General features: G+C 54.0%; 1 protein-coding gene across 1 annotated transcript in view; it reads left to right on the top strand.

Moving 5' to 3' along the window:
* Positions 1 to 23,712, top strand: part of Tmem104 (transmembrane protein 104) — a 49,327-nt gene that overhangs the window by 9,853 nt on the left and 15,762 nt on the right. The window contains exons 4-8 of the mRNA XM_048365698.1: positions 598 to 679; positions 1,080 to 1,176; positions 2,141 to 2,221; positions 5,645 to 5,744; positions 6,110 to 6,218. Coding sequence (XP_048221655.1) covers positions 598 to 679; positions 1,080 to 1,176; positions 2,141 to 2,221; positions 5,645 to 5,744; positions 6,110 to 6,218 — 469 coding nt within the window. The remainder of the gene's footprint in view (positions 1 to 597; positions 680 to 1,079; positions 1,177 to 2,140; positions 2,222 to 5,644; positions 5,745 to 6,109; positions 6,219 to 23,712) is intronic.

A 23,712-nucleotide genomic window follows, 5' to 3' on the forward strand; every position in this document is an offset into this window, starting at 1 on the left:
GTGAGCCACCGGTGCCCAGCCTACTGTTTCCATAACAGGAAGAATAGCTGCTTTCTTCACTCTGGCCCAACGTCATGGTAAAGTGTCTGGTGCTACCTCCCTTTAGATTCGGGCCACAGTAATGTAAGCTTATTTTAATAGTAGCCACATTATTCTGAAAGTAAAAGTCCTGCCAAAGAGAATGGGATGGATTCCAGAACTGCAGTCCAGTTCACTTATCCATGCTGCGTTAGTGTCTGTAATTGGGAGTTGGCCACTTTTGTTGCCCTAGCAGGGAGTGCCTCCTATCCTTCCAGAAGCTCTGGGAAGCCCTTGTGAATCAGCCTCCCCTCCCAACTCAGAGCACCCAGCAGGCCCCTTCCAGACACTGCACCTCTTCAACTCCAGCTCCCCTTGAGAAGCCTCCTTCTCCTCAGCTTACTTCACACCCCCTTTTCCTGTGCATCACAAATACATCCTAAAGGTAGCCAGTGACAGTAAAAAGTCCCTTCCCAGAATTCCTCTAGGGAAAGCTTTCAGAAGAGACCATGCTGTGGGTACTTCCTGCAGTCTCCTCCCTGCAATTAACACATGCCTTCCCCCCCACCCCACCCCCAGCTTTGTGACTACCACCTTTGTGATGGAGGCTATGGCCGCAGCCAACGCACAGCTCCGCTGGAAGAGGATGGAAACCCACAAGGTGCGTGTTGCCATTGTCTCCTTGCAGGACCTCCAGTCACTTGTGTCCCCAGTACATGCTCAGCGGCCTGCTCCTCCTCCCCGTGCCTGGAGAGCTCCCTCCGCTCCCAGAGCTGCAGCTGGCTGGCAGCGAGGCCTGAACAAACGCAGGGTCTCCTGTCTGAACATCGTGGCCTTGGGCCCGCACACTCCCACCTGGCTCTCTTGGCCATTTTAAACCTTTGTCCTAAGAAACCTTCTAATGTTGATGTGACCGTACAGACATGTTGAGAGCTTCCTAATCAGATACCTGGAAAGAAAGGGTGAGGGCGATGGCTGCCCCTTGCCTGCGGTTCTGTAGGGCTGTGCACTCATTCTCTTCCCTTGTGTTTCTCTTCCTCGTCTGACCCTCTGTCTGCCAGGAGGAAGATGATGAAGACTCCTCCACGGCCTCTGACAGTGATGTCCTTAGCCAGGACAACTACGAGCGGGCAGAGAAACGGCCTATCCTGTCCGTGCGTAAGTCTCGGGCTTCCCAGTGGCCCCTCTCCATGGAGAGGGCCCTGGAGAGTCTCCTCCCAGACATCTCTGGCATTTCCTGCCTAGGGATCAGTTTTGAGATGGGCAGCAGGGGAAAGTAAATAAAGCACGAGCTTTAGGTGCCTGGTCATTGGCCTGGCCCTTGCTGGCTCTGCCTCTCCTAACATTTGTAGTTTAGCACATTATTTGAGCGCTGGGCCTCAGTTTCCCACCGCCTCTACTTTAATTGAAATGAATGAATGTCCTGTTCTATGCACTATACCCACTGGAGTAAATAGGGGTGTCTGGCTTCATCCTCCCCCCTACCCCTCGTGCACGCCATCTCACGGCTGCTTCAGCCAGGCCAGGGTCCGGGGCCCTGATCGCCCTCTCTCCCCATAAGGAACATCCCTGAATTCTCTTTAAAAATAGAGATCTGGGAGCCAGTCACTGGTGGCTGTACCTGTGATCCTAGCTATTCACAGAGACTGAGATCCAGAGGCTTGTGGTTCAAAGCCAGCCAAGGCAGAAAAGCTCTCGAGGTTTCCATGTCCATTTAACCAGCCAAAAAAAAAAAATCCATGTTGGAGGCATGGCTTAAGTGGTAGAGTGCCAGCTGAGCAAGCAAGCTGAAAAGTGAGAAGCCCGCAGTTCAATCCCTGGATCCAGCAAAAGAGAAAATGTCGGTGGGGGGGGGAGGGTGGTAGCTGGGGGTGCAGCTAGCGGTGGAATGCTTGTCTAGCATGTGCCAGAGCCCTGAGTTCCATCCTCAGCACACACACACACCCTCCAAAAAGCAAAAGGACTCGAAATGCTTGATGCAGTTATCCTTAAGAAGTTTTCCCAAGAGTTTAAGCCCCTTGGGAGTTCCCTTGGGCGAGAGGAATTTACAGAGCTCAGCAGCCCCTCTGGGAGCCCTTTCCAGTGAAGACCCACTTCCCGCCCTGTTCCTTCCGTCCCACAGAGAGACGGGCATCTCCCAACCTTTTTGAAATCACAGACCGTGTGGAGATGGGACAGATGGCCTCCATGTTCTTCAATAAAGGTAACGATTGCCCTGGGGTGGGGCACGGGGAAAAGGGCGACTTAAACCTTCCTTGCAGACCAGATCTATGTCATGCGTCCCCCACATTGACTAGGGAGGGGGCAGGCCAGTGCCATGGAGGGGAGCAGATGACCTACCTGCTGAGAGGCCTGCCTTGTTTTATTGTTTGTTTGTTTTCCTCTGTCCATGATATGAATAAAGAAGTAGCTAATGGGGGGGGTCCCGTGTCACTCTCCAAAGAAGGAAGCCCCAGGAGGCCATCGGGGGGTTTTTTGCGTCTTGCTGATTGCTTCTGTCCTGTCTGGGACAACAACCCTCCTTGGACCGTGGGAGGAAGCGCCCTGGGCACGCCTGGGTGTGTGCTCCAAGTCGCCAGCAGAGGGCGTTCGGAGCACAGGCCATGCTTGCCATGTGGGCGCTCAGCCCTGGAGAGCAGGATGACACACGCTGGCTGCTTCCCCTCTCTGCCTGCTCCTGGCTGGCATTTGGCTACAGCCTGCAGGGACCCACCAGTGTCAGGTGGTTGGGTCTGCCAGCCGTAGATAGCATCGTGTAACTGTGGCCAGTCTTGGTTTTGTGTTTTTTTTTGAAGACCAGCTGTTTAAGAGTTTCATGTTTAATGCCCAGACTTACCTGTTTCTGCTTCCTGGAGAATCAAGCAGTCTTAGTAAGTGCTTTCCATTATAGCTGTTTTAGAAGACATTGCGCCCCTCTATCAAGGCCACCGTTGGTGTATCTCCTGGGTCGTACCTGGTCTTGAATATGACTGTACTTCCCTTAGAGGTAGGAGGAACTGCAGACACTGGCTTGCTCTTTGGGACACTAGCCACTCGGTTTGTCATCAGCGGTATGATCTGATCCATCCAGAAGTGATTACTGGCACAGGCTGCCCAAGGCTTAGCACTACCTCCCTTTTCTCCCTCCTGGAATCAGCTTTGTAGAGGATTTCCAGAATTCATCAAAAACAACTTGGCAATATTCAGCTAGACCTCTGTGCCTTTTCCTTGTTCCGTTTCTCTCACTCCCCTTTCACTAGACCAAGAGGTGAAAGCGTTTCCTCCTGACGGGCCCCCGCGGCGGCCCCTTCTAATGCAAGCTTGGGAGATGAGGTACACAGTAGAGGGAGCATGTACACCTTTAAGCCTGCTTTCTCATCCTTGTGTTCTGCTGTCTGCCCTGATTTCTGTAAGAATTCTAGGAACCAGTGCTTTGTCTTTTCTCCCCCATGGAGCAGACGCCCAGCTTACCCACATCTAAAAGGAAGTGGCACATTTGTGTGGTGGCAGCCCCACACTTAGAGGAGCTTCTTTGCTGTCTCTGGCAGGGTTCTTAAGCTCTGCACTGGTGATATTGGGCCAGATAACTCTTCATTGTGGGTTTATGGGGGTAGGGGTTCATCCTGTCCTGGGCATTGTGGGCTATACAGCGCCTCCTGCTGGTGGTAGTCGGAACTCCTCAAATACAACCAGTTCACTCCAGTAGAGTTGGTATATAGACTCACACTCTGCCCTATTCGTAACCTAGATTGCCAGATCGTCACCTTTACCTTTGGCCTCCACAAAGGGCTTCTCTGGGGTCCCCAGTCATTTCTTGTAATTAGAAATACCAAGCCTAGTCATTGATGTCCTCTCAGGAAGTTCATCAATTTTCCTACTTTGTGTCTAGTAATGAAATTTTATTGATCAAGGAGGGCCGAAGGCAGTGTATATACAGCCAACACTGGAGCTGGTGACAAATGGCAGGGAAACAGTAGGGAGGAGTCAGTGCCTCCTCACAGAGAGCAGAAAGGCAAAGTGGAGATGCATCCAGAGTCTGGGGCATAAACAGCCCCAAGGGTCACTGAACTTGGACGTCAAGCCCATTTCTCACATGTCAGGGAAGGACATCCCAAGTAGCATGTTCAAAAAAGCAGGTTCCAGGCCCTGTGGGTCCTTTAGAAAATCATGTTTTCCTGATCTTTTCCCCCCTAGATTCCTAGGCACAGAACTGACCTCAGATAACCCAGGAGTGACATGTCCCAGGCTTTCCCCTGGGGATCCTGAAGGCTCTTCTGAGCCACCAGGATTAGAAGGGAACTGTCACTTCATTTTTCTTACTGGTCTCAGAGAAAACAGCCACCTGAGACCAAGTGACAACCAAAACTTGAGCAATTCCTCTGAACAGGAGTTGGAGACTGACTGTCTGGGGCCATAACCCTTAGGCTGTAGAGCCTGGCTGCTGTTTTTCAGAGCCTCTGCTCCGATCCTTACAGTTAGAGTCACAAAAAGAAGATGGCGCAGGTGGAATTCTTCTCATCGTACAAGATAAGAGATGTTCAGGGACCTGTCAGAGTGGAGAAACCTATCTGATAGAATTAGGGCACGAGCCCCGTGTTTCTGGCTTCTAGTGCAGGCTCCTTGCGCAGTGAGCAGGATGAAGGTTCCCCTCTACAGGGGGAGCTCGGTGGTGTGGTACACCTGTCCCTTGCTGGTTCTTCTCATAGGACGGGAAGGGGAGCCTTTCCCCAGCACTGTCTCTCTGCAGCACACCAGGCCAACCCGGGCCGCCAGGTGCTGGGTGATAAATCACATTCAGTGGAGCCTAAGTCTGAGGTCAGGATCCTTGAGAATGCAGGGGCCTTTCACACTCTCAGTTGTAGCCTCAGTGTGCCACTCCAGTTCCACCAGCTTCTCTGTACTTTGGGGGGGGGGGTTTGGGGGATGTGCACGTGTACTGAAACTAAGGCTTGAACTCAGGGCCTGGGCACATTCTCTAAGCATTTGTGCTCAGAGCTAGCACTCTACCACTTGAGTCGCAGCTTTTTGCTGATTAGTTAGAGATAAGACTCTCTCACTGACTCCTGTCTGGGCTGGCCTCAAACCTCAGCTCTCAGCCTCCTGAATAGCTAGGATTACAGACATGAGCCACTGGCACCCAGCTTGTGCTTCAGTTCATTAATTGCACTCTGTCTTGGAGCCATTCCGTGGTTCAGAGGGGGGCCCTTGGGGTTCAAGCTCCTGACTTAGCGTGTCTCTCCTCTTCCTCCACATAGCCTGTACCTAGTGTGAAAGCGCCTCTCATTCCTCCTGGGCTGGCCAATTTTTCACTTAACTCTTCCTCGTCTAGATCTGAATCCTGGGCTGGGTACATGGCTCAAGTGGTGGAATGCCTGCCTAGCAAGTGTGAGGCCCTGAGTTCAAACCACACACACACACACACACACACACACACACACACACACTCACACACTGTCTCTTCCTAAATTTGGAACCTCTCTGACCAGCCAGAATGAGAACCAGGACTTTGGGGTCATTTTTTCTACCTTTTGTAGAAAGCACATGGCTTGGAGAACTGAAAGCTAGGAAAGAGCTAAAGGTTTAATCATCAAAAAAGAACACAAACATCTCTTTCTGGCTCCCTAACTCGTGGCTTTGTTGCTTTCAGTGGGGGTCAACTTATTCTATTTCTGCATCATCATTTACCTGTATGGGGACCTGGCCATCTATGCCGCAGCTGTGCCCTTCTCCCTCATGCAGGTGACCTGGTGAGTGTTCCCCGCGAGCCCCCATGCTGTGCCGGCCATGGCCCAGTGGTCCTCCTTGGCCCCCCAGGGCAGAGGGTCCCCTATACAAGCACCAGCCCATGCATTTGGCCTGAGGAATGAGAACACTCGAGGGCCTGTCTAACACACGCCTCAGCCAGCCGCGCTCTCTGTCCTTAAGAGCACGCCCTGCACTGCTGTCCCTTTCTGCCATGTGAGATGGCTTGGAATCCCATCATCCCCCGGGCCCTGAGTCATTGGGAAATGGTGCTGGCACAGCAGCCCTCTATGTTTATGGGGAGTGACTTCTGTTTCTTCCCATGAAATGGGGAGCCACCCTGAGTCTCAGTCCACCCTTGCTTTCTCAGCAGTGCTGCTGGAAATGACTCCTGTGATGTGGAGAAAGACACCAAATCCAACGACACTGACCTGTGCTGGGGGCCCCTGCGCAGAATAGACGCCTACCGCATCTACCTGGTGAGTGGCCGGTGGTGTTTAACCCACCTCTCCTTCCTGGCTGAACACTTTCCCCAGAAAGGAAGGCCCGCACCCTCTACACTGCGGGGCCCTAATGGGAAATGGAGCGTATAACAAAGACTGTCTCCCGTGTCCTGACGACCAGGCCTTAAAGTCAGACATGGTTTGGAGTTCGCATCTGTGAGCACTGTGGGCGGTTTAGCTCAGGGTTTGAGGGGCACTGTGCAAAGCCCTGAGAGTGCCATATCTTACCTTCCAGAGACTTCCATATCTTGCTCTTACTCCAGGCCAGCTTAGGAACATCTAGGTAGAGTTGGGTCTCTTGACTGGACAGGCAAGATGGATTGATCTTGCCAGATACTGGTGGCTCACACCTTTAATCCTGGCTACTCAGGAGGCTGAGATCTGAGGGTGGCAGTTCATAGCCAGCCTGGGCAGCTCTACTTCTGGCTATGGAGTGCCAACCTTGAGCACAAAAGCTAAGAGAGAGCACCCAGGCCCTAAGTTCAATCGCCAGTACCAGCACACACACGAGTAATCCATCTAACAGTTTGATGCTGACCACAGACAGGCTCTGCAGACAGGGAGGGATCAGCCCAGCCCTCCTCCTGTCTCCCCACCTCCCTGTGGACTAAAGATGATGAATCTCCAGGCTCAGTCTTGGTGTGATTGGGGTGGAGCTGAATAATACGCCAGACGGGCCTTAGTAATAAAATACAATACCAGAGGCGGTTGTTTATCTCTGCCTGCTGCAGGGATGGGGTGCAGAAATGTTTCCCTTCAGCTTTTGCATCATCTGTTAATATTTTCTGTCTCCTCTTGGTCCTCCCCAGCCCTGGCAGGCATCGAGGTGTGCTGGGCTATAGTCTGACAGGTGGCTACTGAGCTGTTATGAAAAGGGAAGCAGAGGCCAGGACAGAGAGCCAAGCCTTTCTAGTGGTGACCTCTCGACTTGGTCAGTCCCATCCTGGCAAAGGCTTCCATAAGGCTTTGCCAACTGTGTCCTTACTTTGGACGTGGTAACCCTAAGGGCCACTGAATGAATGGGTTTTGCCTTTCCCTTCTCTCTAGTCCTTCGGCCTAGGCCACAGAGATCTGTTCCCTCTCTATTTCGAGATCAGTGTGTCAGTAGTCTGCATTTCTCCTCCGAGAATTCAGGGACGGCTTGGCGTGAGTCTTGTAGTAAGTTGTGTCTCTGGTCCTGCCACCTCAGGCCTGGTGGGAGTGGGCAGCAGGTTTCATTGCCTGGTGCTCTTTGGCCCTTGGGGTGGGCCTGGGACCAAAGAGGCAGGCTAGGGGCCCACGGCACTAGAGCCTTGTTAGCCACTTAGCCTTTCAACATACTTCAAATGACAAAATTCACAAAAGGATAAGGCTCTTCTGAATCTCCTCTCCTCCTGCCTGGTGGACAGGAGGACCCAGGGGGCTTCGGGGAGGAACCACGCCAGTCCAGCCCTCTAGGGAGTCCTCACCAGGGAGGCTGCTGGAGTCTGTAGACCCTGTCTGGCACATTCCCCCACCCACCGGCAACATAGGTACAGAGTATCGGCTGCTGCCATTTGCTTGGTAAATTATTCAGAAGCATTATTATTGTCTTGTTAAATTGTCCCTTAACTTGTGCCTATAAACCTTCCATGTGATAGAAGCCGCTCTCCCTGAGCCTCAATAACTCTGACTGAATAGAATGGAGACGGGCATTCATTACTGCCTTCATCTCCTGGATATTGCACTTATAATTCATGGAGCTAATTACCCCAGTGTCTGTAAACACACCAGACCTGGGTGGCCAAGGCTGCAGCATTAACAGGAAGACTGTCCCTTTGGAGCTTGTTCTCTGGGCTGTGGGTCCCATGGTTCGCCTTGCAGTTCCCCCGCTCCCCACATCCCAGGACTTCTGGCTGCCCTGGGGCTTTTCTCTGTCTGCACTCTTCTACCTAGTTCTGAGCAACTCAGGACAGACAGGCCTGCGCCTCATCTTGGAAGCAGTCTTATGGCGCTATGTGTGACCCCCATAGTTTCTGGTCCTCTAGAGCACTGAGCCTGCTGACTCTCAGCATGGGGGCTCGCTTCTCTCTGCAGACCCTCCTTCTCCTTTCAGGGGGGAAGGGGAGCCAGAGTCCAGCAAGCAGCTTCCTTCGGCCCTTACCACTGACCTTCAGACCACGCACATGCCTTCTGGGGGTGCCAGTGAGCCTTGCACCACCAGCTGTTTCTGACTTTACAGCGAGCCAGGCTCCACCCTAAATGTTCAGCAGGGCAGGGAGCAGGTGGGGGTACATCGAATGCAACTTCCTGCCTTGTGCACAGACTCTGTTTTTGTCTCAGGTAAATGCTGCCCTCCTGAACTGCATCTTTAAGAAGGTCTCGTACTAACTGCATCTTCATTGCTATTCTGGGGCAGTATGTTCTGTGGGATAAAGATACAGGCTTTTATATTGTGGCTTAATTTTCAAAAAGTCCTCTGGAAACCCTCTCTGCTTTTTCTTCCCAAGAACGCTCCCGAGAAGCACACAGAGAAAGACAATGTCTGGGGTATTAGCGACCCCAGGCCAGCCTGTGTGGAGCAGCATGATTGTGTACAAGAAGGGAGCTTTCTCTCCCAGCAGCTCCCAGTCATCTCCCAAAGCCCTTGACCTTAACAAGTGGAAAATTCCTCCTCCCCGACCCCCAGCCACTTCCTGTGATTCCCTGTGCAGCTGATATGAGTCAGTTTCTCCTCCTCCTTCCTGCTGTGGTCACAGGGAAGGGTGCTGCCAGCAGAGGGTCCCCCAAGCTTCCGGCTGCCTCACTTGGGCTTTTGGATATCGGGGCTGGCTGCCACAGCTGGAGCCGGCAGTGACCTGGGCCCTGTCATTAGGGCCCACGGGAGTGCTCATCGGGATCTGCCGTCAGCTGACTGTGGAGGTTCAGGCCCCCACCACCCAGCCCTCCTGCTCCTTTGAAGGATGAAATGAGAAAGTGTCAGGCGCCCAACCCTGTCAGGCGAGTAACCTTGCCTCTGGCCTGGTTGTGATAGGGAACAAAGTCAGAATGTGGCATTTCTCTCCTTCCTCTCCTGCAGGGCCCAGGAGCCAAGGGCCTCTGGGAAGTGGCGTGCAACTGGGTTCTGTCCCCGGGCCTGAGAGCTGTGCTATTGTCTCCTGGTCAGGTACTCTTACTGCCCCAGGGCTGACATCACCCAGCCTAGCCTTCCACCCCTTGTCCAGATTTGTCCCCTCTTCCAGCAAGTGTCAGAAGGAAACCCCGACGGAGCTCTGGAGACTCCCTGAGTGCCGAAAGCTTCTTGTTCAGAAAAGCAGGCGATATCCACTACTCACTGGTGGGCAGGCATCAGCCCAACGGAGCCAGAGCACAGATGGCAAAGCAGGGCTTATCCTGGCTGGAGACGCGGCCACAAACTGGCCCTGTTGAGCAGGGGGGCCCTTGTTGGCTGCCTTGGGACAGGCCAAGGTCACCCTGAACCCTTGAGGAGCTGGGAGATCCACCTCACGGGCAGAGGTGGCTCTGGTACAAAGATGCAGTCTGTAGGTATCTGGCCTCTCTATAGATCGAGGGCATCTTTCCCTCCCTCCTTCCCCTTACCCCCTTGAAGAGCTTGGAGCACGGGGGAGTTCTGCCCACCAGTCTCTTCCTAGAGAATGGCCACTCATAGATTCAGCTAAGGTTACTGTGGGAAGGGTCCTTCCAGGCCTTCACCAAGGCCTTGTCCATTGGGTCTGCAGGAGATCATGGTTTCTGATGCCTCCTTGGCTCTTGACTCACGCCACAACTGTGGCCTTTGTTGCTTAAAACAAAAGGCCAGTCGTGCTTTTTTAACCAGTGGTCTCTCCCTAAAACAGGCCCACTCAAGGAGAAAGTACCCCCTTTGTGAAGGGCGTCGTGTGCCCACATGGCAGGGCTGCCCAGGGTGAGAAGTTCCTCCTGAGCTCCGTTCCTCTCCTCCGTGTTACCACTGACTTCTTCCAGGTTTCTCAGGCTTCCTGGTCACACACCCAAGTACACAGTATCATTTCATTTTATGAGGGGAGGGCAGGTGGGAGGGACCAAGACTGAGAGACCGTGGCATGCTGGGACAGGGTCCCAGTTATGGAGACTCAGATCCATGTGCTCTGCTTGTCCAGTGACCCTGGCTGTACTGTGCAGGTTGATGGACAAGAAATGCCTGTTTGTCTGTCCTTAGAGCCTGGTGTTAACTGGGGGTGGGGGTGGGGGCAATGTTCACGCACATGGTGTCCGGCCGGCATTCTCAGGAGATTGGGACTGCGCACCTGAGCTTGGTGAGCACCTCCTCGCTGTGGATTTGGGCATCTGTCTCTCGTCCCTCACTCCTAAGTACTGAGGTTGACCTATCCTAGTGACTCAAGTAGGGTTGGAATTGGGCACCTCTTCCCAAGGACATTCTCTTCCCCCGCCATGCTCTCTCTGTACTTCCAGCCTCCGCCTCTGTGCCCTGTGGCTGTGGCATCTGCTAATAAGTGGGTCACCGCTGCCGTCTCTTGAATATTTATTCTTACCAATTCTGGGGCAGGAGGTGGCCTAGAGGCCTTCAAGACCGGTGAGGAGGGACAGTTCACACGGAGCAACAAGTCTGAGGAGCTGCGGTGACTTCACAAGATATGGGCACCCTTGGGGTGATGGTGTTGCACTCCCCTGTGATATTTGCACACTCAGGCTATTTTCTGCAGCAGTGATACCCCCAGATTTGCAGAGTAGACTCTGCTAAGAAATGGGGCCTGGCAAAGCAGGAAAAGTGGGCGTTCGCTTGGGAGGAATAGACATGAACTCTGACAGAGGAAGTGAACTGTCTGTGTCCCAACAGGTTGGTCCCTCCTGGAAATAGCAAAGCAGGAGAGGGATAGGGCCGAGATTGGGGAGGGTGCTGGGGCTTTCAGGTGCTTCCTTGAAAGGATGGTGACACTGCCCCCTCCCCCCCCCACACCGGACTGGATTGCCAGGAACACCCAGCCCCTTTCCTGTCCTTTCTCCTCTCTCCCAGCCATCTCTTGGTGGCTTCACCCCAGTCTGTTCTGAAGGCTCCAGGGGGCTGGGTTTGTTTTGCTGGTCATCCTTCCCCTGTCCATGGAAGGGGGCCGCCAGAGCCGGGGAGCTTGGGGGCAAGTTCGTCCCTTGCTTCTTGAGGAAGAATGGATTTTTTCCCCACTCTGCGGAAACGTAGGTGCCTGCTCACCGAGTACTGAAATACTGAGTGAGCCCACCTCCAGTGATCACACTCGGATTGGAGTGACACATGTGGAAGGATTGGCTTGTCTCTTTCTTTTCCAAGAGAAATCAATAACCCAGGGACAGGCCTGTGTTTTTCTTTGTCTTTTTTTTTTTTTTTAAACTTATCCCTGGGAGCTGTCTGTATCTCCTCTTGAAAGTGACCTTGTGTTTTGGGGTACATCCCCTGCTTCCCATCCCTTTGTAAATGAAATGCAGGCCACCTGTCACCATCTGCATGGGATCCCTGAGCCCTCACCTGCCTCCAGCAGCCCAGCAGCCTCACCGTGGCCCCAAACAGCCTCCAGTCCTCCCTGGACTGACTGGGTTGCCCCAGAGGCCCTGTGTTTTCCAAGGGCATCAGGCAACCCCTCCCTGAGCCACTGTGTGACTGCTTCCCCCTCTGTCACACCCAGCTTCTGAGTGCTTGGCCCATGTCCCCTCCTCCTGCGCAATGAGAGGATTGTTTTTATTTTTAATGGCGCATAGGGACATGGGTCCTCTCCGCTGGAATCAAGCCCACCATCTATTATCTCCCATGGCCAGTACCTGATGCTGCAGCCCCGAGGACAGTGCTTACTCCCTGTGCATCCCTCCGCCCTGTCAGCTGAAGCCAGTTCTGGGGCTCGGGGTCACCAAGCAGCAAGGAGTGCTGTCTTCTGTACGGACCCCACTGCTCCCTCCCCAGCCTCAAAAGCTACTCACCGTGCTACTCAGGGTCCCTCAGGGTGATGGGGATTGTGTTCCAGCTCCTGGGCCAGGTAGACCACTCCGACCCCCCGCTCAGCCTAGCAGGGGGAGGTGCCTCTCTGGCCCTTTTAGATGGCCATAACCCGCTCCTTCGTGTGGAGAGTGAGGAACACAACCTTGCAGATAGCACTTGCCCCAAGCGAACCTGTTCACTCCCAGGCACTTGGACCCATGGCAGCTTGGTTTCCCTGGTTGCTCGTGTGTTTCCGTACCACACTCCCCGGTTCACACCGGGAATTGGAGCTTGAACGTAGGGTTTGGGCACACTCTCTTAATTTTTTTTTTGTCTCAAGGCTGGTGGCGCTCTACCGCTTGAGCCACAGCTCCACTTCCAGCCTTATGATGATTAATTGGAGATGAGTCTCTCAGACGCTCGTGTCCAGGCCTGCTTTAAACTGCGATCCTCAGATCTCAGCCTCCTGAGGAGCTAGGATTGCAGGCGTGCGCCACCGAGGGCCCAGCTGGGACCAAAGATTTTATATGCCAGCTAGGCAAACGCTCAGGGACAGCACCCAGGCCCTGAGTTCAAGCCCTACATCCACCCCACCCCCCCAAAAAAAATTACGTGCCATCATCTCATCCCCACCTCCACCCCAGCATAATCCTAATATGTGCAAATGCAAGCCTACAAAACCGAGCTGAGTGGTTGTCGTATGGGATTTCCATACCTCACAGAAGGAGGAGCCGCGCGTCTCCCTTAAGTACTCCCTCGTGGGTTTAACATGTTACTCTGTGAAACCAAAGCAGTTATAAATAGAACTAAAGGAGCCCATGGCCTGTGCAGAGCCAGAGAGCAAAACCCGAAGTCCAGCTGGAAAGCACGGCAGGGGCCGAGCTGGAGTGGGCGTGAGAAGCAGCCCACCCAAAGGGCAACACCGGGGCTGTCCCCACCCCACTCCTAGGCACACACACACACACACACACACACACACACACCCAAGCTAGCCATGCTCTGTGGAGCTGTGGCCTCCACCCACGGCCCGCACTCACGAACTGGCTTCTTTGGTTGGGGAGCTTCCAAGTAGGTCTCCATGGGGTGTGTTCATCCCTGCCGGGGACCTTCTGCACTGTGCCTCTCCTGACCATTTTTATACATGCTTCCCACAGATCCCAGCCAGACCCTGAGCCTGACGCTCCGTGCCTGTGAGCCGTGCGGTCAGGAATAAAATCCCGGTGCACCTCGCCCCCTCAGCCATCCACCCGGCCCTGCCTCTGCCCCTCGTCTACCTGTGTGCGTGCATGTGCACACGTGAATGTTGCCATTCCCGCCAGAGCCGAGTCCCAAGCGGACTTGCTGAGCAAAGAGCTAAAAATGACTTTCTAGTCTTTCAGAGACTGGTTCTTGCTGGGTAGCCCAGGCTGACCCCAAACTGAAGGCCTCCTCCAGCTTCCCAGTGCTGGGATTGCAGATGGGTTCCACCGTAAACCAGTGACGGCTTTGCGCTCCTTAAGGAGCTATCTCGTTGCTTTTATATCCTTTCCTACCTGTTTGTTGTTGTTGTTTTGTTTTTGCTTTATCTCATGAGAAACAAAAGCACAACCACCTACCGTCAGCACAACCCAGCAATCTTTCCATAATCCTAGAATAACATAGAACGTAGTTAAATATATGGGGCTAACTAGAATGAAAACAATATGCCAAACTATTTTCCCTCTTCTGTCCCAGAGATGGTTCCAAGCACTTGGTGGCCCTGCTGGGTGGTGGGAGGTTGGATCGTCCCTGAAGATCCTTTCTGACACAGTGTATGTATTATAAGCAGAACCTGATGCCCTTCTTACTAGCACTCCAGGCTGGCTGCAACTGTTTAATTACATAAAGCACTCGCTCTAAAGTAATAACGGCACTCCTCAGTGTGGCCAGAGTCCCAGCGAGACACACTGGCTTCAAGTCAACCCCCGCATGCATTCTCCAGGGCACCCCAGTCCCTGAAGGGGCCGGAGGAGCCACAGAAGCCTGCAGGGATTAAGCGCCGTGTGGGGCATGGGTAGGAAGGGTTGCGATGCAGAGCTGAACCATTAGGGTGCATATTAATGATGCCGTGTGATTAATTAGCATGAGCTCTAGAAGTCTTCTGGATTCACCGAGGAAACAAAGGTACATCTTAATGAGCCTCCACGCGCAGAGGGAAGTGTGGCAAGGGTGTCACACTTCGCAGATGCTGCGTCGAGAGTGTGACTCCACAAGGGAGGGTCACAAGCCACCGAAGGCATGTTTAGTTTGATATGGCGAGAACCGCCTTAGCCACCAATCGAGAAGGTCCCTGGAAACCTTGATGGGATGAGCTCACGGGGCCCGAGGCCAACAGGCCTCTCTGGCCTGAAATGTCCACACAGTTCCAGTATCTTCACTTCTACAGATAAACTGTCTCCAGTAAGACTTCCCAGATTAGACCAAGGACTTCTCGATGTCTGGTTCCCAGGCCGCTGACCAACAATGTCTCGGCCCTTGTTAAGAGTATGGATTCTGGGGGCTGGGGATATGGCCTAGTGGCAAGAGTGCTTCTTGCCTCATATACGTGAGGCCCTAGGTTTGATTCCCCAGCACCACATATACAGAAAATGGCCAGAAGTGGCGCTGTGGCTCAAGTGGCAGAGTGCTAGCCTTGAGCAAAAAGAAGCCAGGGACAGTGCTCAGGCCCTGAGTCCAAGGCCCAGGACTGGCCAAAAAAATAATAATAGTAATATGGATTCTGAGTCAGGTACTGGTAGCTCACGCCTATAATCCCTAGCTGCTCAGGCAGCTGAGATCTGGAGATGGAGGTTTGAAGCCAGCTTAGGCAGACAAATAGGAGAGACTTTTATCTCCAATTAATCAGCAAAAAGTCAGAAATGGAGATGTAGTTCAAGTGGTAGATAGAGTACCAGCCTTGAGCAAAAAAGCTAAACAAGAGTGTGAGGCCCTGGGTTCAAGCTCCAGTATAGACACCAAATATAGGTAGGTAGGTACGTATGTACGTACATATGTACATACATACATACACACAGATATTTGGATTCTGAGGCCTGGGGAAGTGGCTTAGTGGTAGCATGCTACTTGCCTATTATGTGAGGACCTACGTTCAATCCCTGGCACCATTAAAAAAAAAAAAAATTCTCACCAGGCCTTACCTAGCAGATTCTAAGGCCATGAGGCCAGGAATCTGTGTTTTGCAGTAGTAATATTCTTGCTAGCCCCCAGTCCCAGAGAGAGGCCACTCTGGTCTTCCTTATAAAACTATTTGCCACCTGGGACCGTGCTCAGCGACTCCAGGAAAGGGACTGGCCAGTGTGTCCACAAGTGTCCAGCCTGGGCCACTGAGAAATCCCAGAGTGGCCACTGAAGGCTGCCACTGAGAAACCCCGGAGCGGACACTGAAGGTGGTCCAGAGCAGCAGGTGGCTATGATTCCTGGCTCCACACAGGCTGTTGCAGACGTTGAGTGTCCTTGGAGCCAAGGCAGGGTGGTACTATTCCACCTGAGGGTGACCAGTACCTGTCCCTGTCTTCCCTGACTACCCCGTCCCTGCCCAGTGATGCTCTTGGCTTCCCATAAATCTGCGGCTTGGGAGACTCCAGACCCCACAACGTGCCAGCCCACGTGCAGGGCATTCTGTGCTGACCACCAGCTAGGAAGGAAGCTAGGAATACTAGTGATTTCTTTTTTCGTTAGTCCTGAGGCTTGAACTCAGGACCTGGGTGCTGTCCCTGAGCTCTTTTGCCCAAGGCTAGTGCTCTACCACTTGGAGCCACAGCTCTACTTCTGGTTTTCTGGTGGTTAATTGGAAATAAGATTCTCACGGGCTTTCCTGCCCTGACTGCCTTTGCACCATGATCCTCATATCTCCGCTTCATGGGTAGCTAGGATTATAGGCGGGAGCATCCAGCACCCAGCCACTAGGGTGATTTCTAATACCCAGGTTAACAGAGCTTGTTAATCAGCCAGCTTGATATGCTGGCTCCCCTCCTTCCCTGCCTCCAAGGTTACTCAGTCCCCAATCTATTTCGAGGTCAGACGTCAGCAGGGAAGAGGTGGAGCCAGCTTGGCCTGTGCGCTCTTCCCTGCAGGGCTCCCATGCCCTGGGCACCTGACTTCCCTCCCTCCCTCCATTCCCACCCCCGTCGCTCTTCCTGCCCCGAGAGTGTGGAAGGAGGAAGGGAGGAGGCTGAGAGCCTCTCGAGCGATCACCTGGCTCTCGTGAAGCAGAGCACCAGTGCCAAGCACTCGAGGTGAGAGAGGGCGCTAGCCCTCCCTCCTGCTGTTCCTGGGGCAAAGGATCGAGAGCCAGACCCCAGGTCCCAGAGCAGTGGGGTTCTGACTGGTAGAGATACAAACAGGGGGTACAGGCCTCAGGGCATCTATATCTTCCACCACCAGCTGTACCTGCACAGTTGGGTGGTAAGGTGTAGACACCCTTCTCCAAAGTTGCCAACAGGCTAGATGAATGGCCCGGAAGGTCTCTGAGCCGTCCCTTGACCATTCACCTGGTCCTCTGGAGTCTGGAGCTGTCTTGTTCTTAGAAACTGTCAGGACTGAGCTGGCCACTGGTCCAGCCAGCCAAGCTGGCATGGACCCATTCTTATGTGAGATCGTAATACCTGTCTCACTCTTCTCTGACAGGCAGTGTGGATAACCAAATGTTAGTAGCTAAAAGTTGAGAGCCGGTAATCCAGGCCAGTGGTGCCCCAGAAGTTTTTCCCTTTTGCATCTAAGCCTGGAAGAGCTGGAAAGAAAGGGGGTGTGGCTGTCCTCCCACCATGGGGGGTTTCTCTGGAGCAGGCCCTAGGTGTGTATAGGTGTGGGTCCCTTGCGCTGCTTCCCCGCAGGCTCCTGGATCAGCATTTTCAATCCCCTCACCAGGACAAACTAAATGTTCCCCTCCACCCCACCCCCACCCTTAAAGTCCCTCTCAGGCCCCAGAGGAGAAAGGAGTCCTGCCAGGATCCTGGGCACAGTGCAGGGGTGTGGGGGACGGTGTGCCTGACCCCCTCCCTGTGGCCAGCCCAGCGCCTCACCCCCGCAAGCACGGCCCCGCGCGGTAAGACTTGTCCGTTTCTGTGACTCAGGCCTGACTCTCCATCATCTAATTGCCGTCCTCCCTGCTGGGAGCCCCTCAGAAGCCCCTCTCCGTGAGGCAGAACCTAAACTCCACACGGCGGGCTCTGTCCCAGCTGCCTGCAGCCCACCCCCACCGGCAGCGTCCTCCGGGCACGCCGGGCACCCGCAGGGCTCTGGGCCTGGGTGTGCCTTTGCGTTACCTCCCAGTTCCATGGCCCCCTGCTCTGCACTGGGCCCACGGGGTTCCTTCTGTGCCTCCTCCCCCACCACAGCATTAGTTGGACTTTTATGATCATGTAGCGACTTGGCTCATCAGGATCTCATGCTGGGTAGGGGCTGCGTGTCCTTCCTACTCCATCTAGACTTCAAGCAGGGTTGATCCTTGAGTTTGAATGGCAAGTCCACTTTCTGCTCAGCTGTCCTCTCAAGGCCTGTAGACAGAGTCAGCACAAATGCCTTCCTTATTCTTAGAGCAGCTACTGCCCCCAGCCAGACCAACTGCCTACCTAGCTGGCCCTCCCCTCTGCCTTTCACTACCAGGATGGAAGTTTCCTCCCAGCAAGCGCTAGAGTACCCTTGGCTGGGGAGCTGAAGGGAGGAGAAGCAATTAGAAGCTGTGACTTCAGGGCAGCCCACCACCCCCTCCTCAGCCAACGGAGAATTGCTCTAGGTGCCATTTCCACGGTTGGATCTGTTTCTCCAGGCTGTCCACCTGGGCCCGTAGGAGCTAGCTTTCATCTCTTTCTGCCACGCATGTGAGGAGCCGGCCCTCCTTTATAAACCCCGATGGCTTATAATCATTAAGCAAATGACTGTGTGGGTTTTCCACAATATTTATCTTCTCCCCCAAACCACAAGGGTTGTAGCTCTGGCATCAAATTCTTGGAACTCAGCCCACCACCAGGTGCCATCTGGCTTTTCAGCTGAGAAACACCACACAGACATGCAGTCCTGTCCTCCAAAGACAGGGCAAGGAAACAGGCTAAGGTGGTCACGGCCGCCCAGCCCAGCCCACCCCAGAGGGACTCACACACGAGGCAGCCCTGGGGAGGAAGTCTGAAGAGATTGTGGGGAAAGCAAAGGTCTGCCTCTCTACCGACAGCGTCTCCTCAGAGGGCAGCCCTCGCGCTGCTGCTGCTAAGAAGCTTGGGGAGCTATGGTGGAGGATTTAACTGTATGTAATGTGGGATTTGTCCAGATTCTGTAGTCTGGGGCTGAGGTGATGAACGATTACAGAAAGGAATCTGGATGTGTTTGAAAGTGTCAAACACTGAGGGGCGGCTTTTCATTGAGTGTTTTGGGGAGTAATGAGAGTGAACTCAAGAACTGCCTTTCTAGAGCCTCTGATGGGTCTTCCTGCAGACGGGGCCCTGTCTGTGAGGGAGCAGCCGTGGGCACAGGCCCTCAGGAATCGACGCTGATGTTGGGGGCCATAGACTTCCTCTTAGTTCCCCCGTCCTTCTTAGAACTGGCACAGAGGAAGCCGAGAGCCCTGTGTATCACAGCCCGTATCATAACCACCCCAGGCTGCCAGCTCCCAGAGCACATGTTCCCTCCACTCCAGGGGAACCAGCTCGGTTCTCTTCCATGCCCTTCCCAGACACAGCAGCCTGGGTGGGCATTGTGGGAGTGACATTCCAGGCTTGCAGCAGCTAGAACCCTCCCTATGCAGGGTTTCCCAGAGTCAGTACCCCCTCCTAGAGAGCAGCCACTCTTCCTTGATCTCCCCAGGAGCTGGTTCTCCCCGCATTTCCACCAGCACCATAGCAGGGGTTGCCCTGGCGTCCCCGTATAGCCCGTCTGTACCACGCGGGTGCCCAGCATTCCTCCACGTCCGTAACCAGGTGGGGACGAAGGCCCTTCCTGGCCAGCTCTTGAACTCCTATAGGGTCCCTTGGACTTCTTTCCTTTTTGAGCGCCCCCTGCTTGAATCTTGATCATCTGCTTTTGCCCCTGCGTGGGCCTCGGCCTCCTCCAGCAAGCACAGCCTTGCCCTTGATGTGAACTGCAGGCGTGTCACCTCTCCACTCAGCCATTCAGAGCGGGCTGAGTGCTTTCTGCTGGAGGAAGCGATAAGAGCAAGATTTATACAGTGGATGTGGAATGCTCAACGAGCACACTTGTGTAGATAGCCCTGGCATCAACTGTCATTCCATCGCCGGACTCTTCCGGTCTTCCAGACTGTTCTACGTGCACCTCCCCGGTGTCTTCCGGGTGCAAGGCAGGCGAAGGCCACATGGAATCAGGGATGTGGAGGTGTGGCGGTCTCCTTCACACATGCCTGCTGGAAGGCGTTTAGCAGACACGAGTTGCCGTTGCAGAGTGGGTGGGTCAGCGCTTTCACGGGCCTCCCAGCCTCCTCCTACTTTTCCTGTACCAGGTAATCATGGTTGGGTTCGTGTCCACGCAAATCCGGTCATAAGTTCTCCAAGACTCCTCTATTCTCGAGCTCATCGTTGAGCCAGACTTCAACAGAGTCACTGCTCATTGGCTGCCCCAGGGAAGATCATTCCAGAAATATCCTTACAGTTTCCAGTAAAATCCAGTCCTGCAGAGCAAGATACCCTCATTCACATGGCACAATGCCTCTTGTCCTAGAGTTTTTGGCCAAGGCACTGTGACAGAGTTCGTGGGATTTGGTGCACATGCTGCTGATGTGGTTTCCAGGGCCAGCACCTCTTCGCTTTTCCTGGCAGTCAGCTTCTGCAAGGTGACTGGTCCCTGTGCTTGCGAGGGATGCACTTCAAGTCTCTCTCAAAGAGGGTTGGGCCATGGTTGAACTCATGGGAACGCAATGGGTGGCAAACAAAAAGCAGTGTTGTAGTGTGTACTTTCAGCTATTTGGAGGGCTGAAGCTAGAGGAACACATGATCCAAACATGTGGCAAGCCACGCGTTGCTTGGCTTTGGTAGTCCCATATTCTAGGACGTGGGATACCTGGAGGATGGATGGGCTGTGATGTGGTAACCTGGTGTGGGGTCAGGCAGCCAGAGCTTGTGTCTGGGGAATAGCTCCTCTCTGTGCATTGGGAAGTTCCGACTCTCCAGGGCTCACAGTTAACGGGTGTCTGGACAAAATCCCCGCCCTCTCCCTGTGACCTGACTGACATTCACATCCCTTCTGTGGTCCCACGCTGCCCAAGAGCCTCACTTCCTTGTAGTGGATACATCCACTGAAATGCCGTAGTGCAAGATAGGAGCATCTCTCAGACCAAACTGTGCACAGCCACTTGAGAAGTCCAACTAGAATCCTTGAGCATTCCGTCACTGCATTTCCAGGGCAGGTTGCAAGCTCAATTAGGAATGGGTTCATGCTGAGTTGCTTTTAACCCCAATTAACTTTTAACCCCTGGTACTCAATAAGAGCAACCCTAGAGGCCAAGCTTTCCTCCCATTGTTATCTGAAATGCCTTCCAGGCCAGACAGCTCAGCTGGACACTTGGCATGTGGCTGCCTTCACTTGAACCCTAGATCTCGGACCCTCCAAGTCCTGTGTTCTGTGAGCAGCCCACACAGATCCCTGTGTTTAGGGTGACGCCAGTAACTTGGTTCCTTATAAGAGGTGCCCGGGGGTGGAGGGGTGGCACAAGTGGTAGAGAGCTAGCCTAGCACCCACATGGCCCTGAGTTCTAACCCCTGTACCACCAACCAAAGTAAAAGCTGAGCGCCAATGGCCCACACCTGTAATCCTCAGGAGGCTGAGGTCTGAAGAGCACAGTTCAAAGCCGATTTATCTCCAGTAAACTACTCAGAAAAAGCCTGAAGTGGAGCTGTGTGGCTCGAGTGGCCGAGTGGAAGCAGCGTCTGGCCGCGTCGGTGTTCTCACTCAACGACTTTCATAGGACGAGGCTGGCAGGAAGGACAGCCAGCCAGGACTGCGGGGCTGAGGGCCGCTGTGATCGACACGGGCAGGTGGCGGGACCTGGAGATTTCGCAACCTCTTCAAGGTTGGGGGGGGCTTGGTTTGGACCAAACTCAAGTTTTTCGTTTTAATCCTCTGGCTTAAATGTACAGAGAGATGTGGTGACCGGGAAGCAGGTTTGGAGCTGCCTTTCTTTCTTTTGTGTTGTGATGTTGACATTCCCTCCCACGTTCCCCCTCGGGACAGCTAAACACGGGGCAGCCTGTCAGGAACGGGAGAAACATGTCCGTACCGCTTAGGAGGAGATGCAGCCTCCGGTCCCGTTAGGGGTTGAGCCTTGGCGTTGCCGCGGTCCAACCTTGGACCATCCCAGCCTTCCTGAGGCTGCCCGGTGCCTTCCCCACATCTCCAGCCCCCGGGTTCTGAAGAGTGGGTGTCCCTCTGGCCTCTGAGGGGACAGAGGGCCAGGAGGCAGAGCGGAAGCGTTCCATCCCACTCTGTCCTTGGGTCTCACCTCTGGCAGAAGCTAGGGAACGTGACTCCCGCCCAGCCCTGCGTGTGCTGGGCGTGGCTTCGTCCTGCGGGGCGGGGGGGGGGGGGGGGGGCGCCGTGCTGTGCCGCTGGGAGCCTTTTGCCCTGCCAGAGTTTGGGCTTCTGGCCTTGGAGAGGAAAAATTTCCGTGGTGTACAGCTATCCCCAGCTCGAGGATTTATTACCTATGTCAGCAGAGGTCAGGGACGGCTGGACATTTGGCACCTGATCGTCAGCAGAGGGGACACGGCAGAACAGGCGGCCTTGCTAAGCCGTAGACACCCCCTCCCACCCCCCAGAACATTCTAAAAGAGCAGTGGCCAAGCACTGCCTGCCGTGTCCGTCAAGACTCCAGTAAGGCTGCCGTGGGGTGCAGCAATTTCGCTGACCCAGAAAGAAAGAGCTTTGAGCGGCCCCTGCTGCACCCTCCCAGGTCTGTCTTGGACGTTACTCTCAGAGATCCGCTGGAAGATTTCATTAGAAATCAAAGAGTTACTCTTTGATTTTTTTTTTTTTTAAGAAACACGCTTGGCTGCTGCCACTGGTGTCCCAGCCTTCTATAATGAGTTGGGCGACAAGAGTCCTTGAAAAGAGACCGGGTTTGAACTGATCAATGGCATTTGGGGGTTGGAAAATGCTCAGGAGCCAGCTAATTTATAATGTCATATGGGCTAGACTGGAAGACCCAAGAGGATAGGCTGTCTGTTGGCTTTCTATTTCATCTTTTTCTTTTTTAAGAAGGAGAGAGAGAAAGTACAAGGTGCCACGTTTGGCTGGTGAGCCCTCAGAGCGGGACTCTGCCCCATTAGGCCCTCGGCAGACGGGGGCTGGACCTTCTGCCTCAACCCCTTTTGTCCTGAAGATCTCAGCAGTCGCCCCCCACCCCCCCCCCCCGCCTTCTATCTTCCGTCACTCAGATGCCCAATCGTGCAGTTGCCAAGTTCCAGCGCTGGCTAATTTGCAGGGGACACCTGTTCCTTAATTAGCCTCAGCTCAAGGTCTGCATCTTCATCTGGGCTTCTCTGATGAGCCCACACAAGAGCTGCAATTGAGGAGTCTTGAGGGTACTGGCTGCTTCTCGGTGCACCTTGAGCTTCTGGGGGAGGGGAGGGGACAGGCCAGTCTGTGCTCCTGAGCATTAAAAGGAAAAGTGATCACACACACAACCCCCCCTCCTCCCCCCAGCCACCATCCAGCGGTGGGTAGCGTGGCTGAGGCCATGGGAACTAGGCCCGCCAGTTCCCACCCTGGAATCAGACCCGCAGCCCTCAGCACAAAGTGGGGGGACAAACCCTCGTTTGGACTCCGGGTTCCTGTGCCTATGGCTTGTTGTCTAGGGTGGCACCTTACGATCGCTCCTCTTTCTACCTTTCCAACGTGTGTGTGCTTGGTCTCCTCCTTGCAGGAATGCCCTCGGGGTTAGGATTCAGTCCCACCGGGTCTTATAAAACAGGTCCTTCTGTGTCCTGGGATCTTCCCAAATGTACACTGAGGAGGAGGAGGAGGAGGAGGAGGAGGAAGATGGAGCTGGGGCTAATTCACGAGCCGACCTGTGCCAGGGTCAGGGTGCTCTACTGCCCTTGGGAATGGTTCTGCTGCCCCCCACCCTGCTTTTATGCTTAGAAGGCTAAGCAGAGATCTTCAGGAGGTTCCTAAGGTCAGATCTGATCTCCCTTCTAAGTCTCCCCAAGATTCCGGGCTCCCACACAGCTGAAATACTGTGTTTTCACCTGTTAAGGTGATTGCACCCGATCTGTTTCCATTCACAGGTCAGAGGTGAATCACCCAGGCCAGGCGGGGCGGGGCAGGGCACAGCACTAAGAGATGGCTGCAGGCTCCAGTTACTTGGAAATGTTTGTGGAACGTGGCTTTGTATTTATTCTCCCACCTGACACCCCTTTCTCCATCCTTCAAAAGAGAAATTCATCAGTGGAAAGTTTCCCTCAAGTGGTAATTTTCCTAAATGACTTACTGGTGGTGCTGCATACAGACTAGCTTGCCCGGAGCTGGTGGCTGTGAATGCATTAGATCCTGGGTCCCGCATCCCAGCTCTTTTCCCCAGGCCCGGCAAACACTGGGTAGCTGCCCTTGCTCTTG

Source organism: Perognathus longimembris, chromosome 17, assembly GCF_023159225.1.
Source record: "Perognathus longimembris pacificus isolate PPM17 chromosome 17, ASM2315922v1, whole genome shotgun sequence".
Classification (NCBI taxonomy): Eukaryota; Metazoa; Chordata; class Mammalia; order Rodentia; family Heteromyidae; genus Perognathus; species Perognathus longimembris.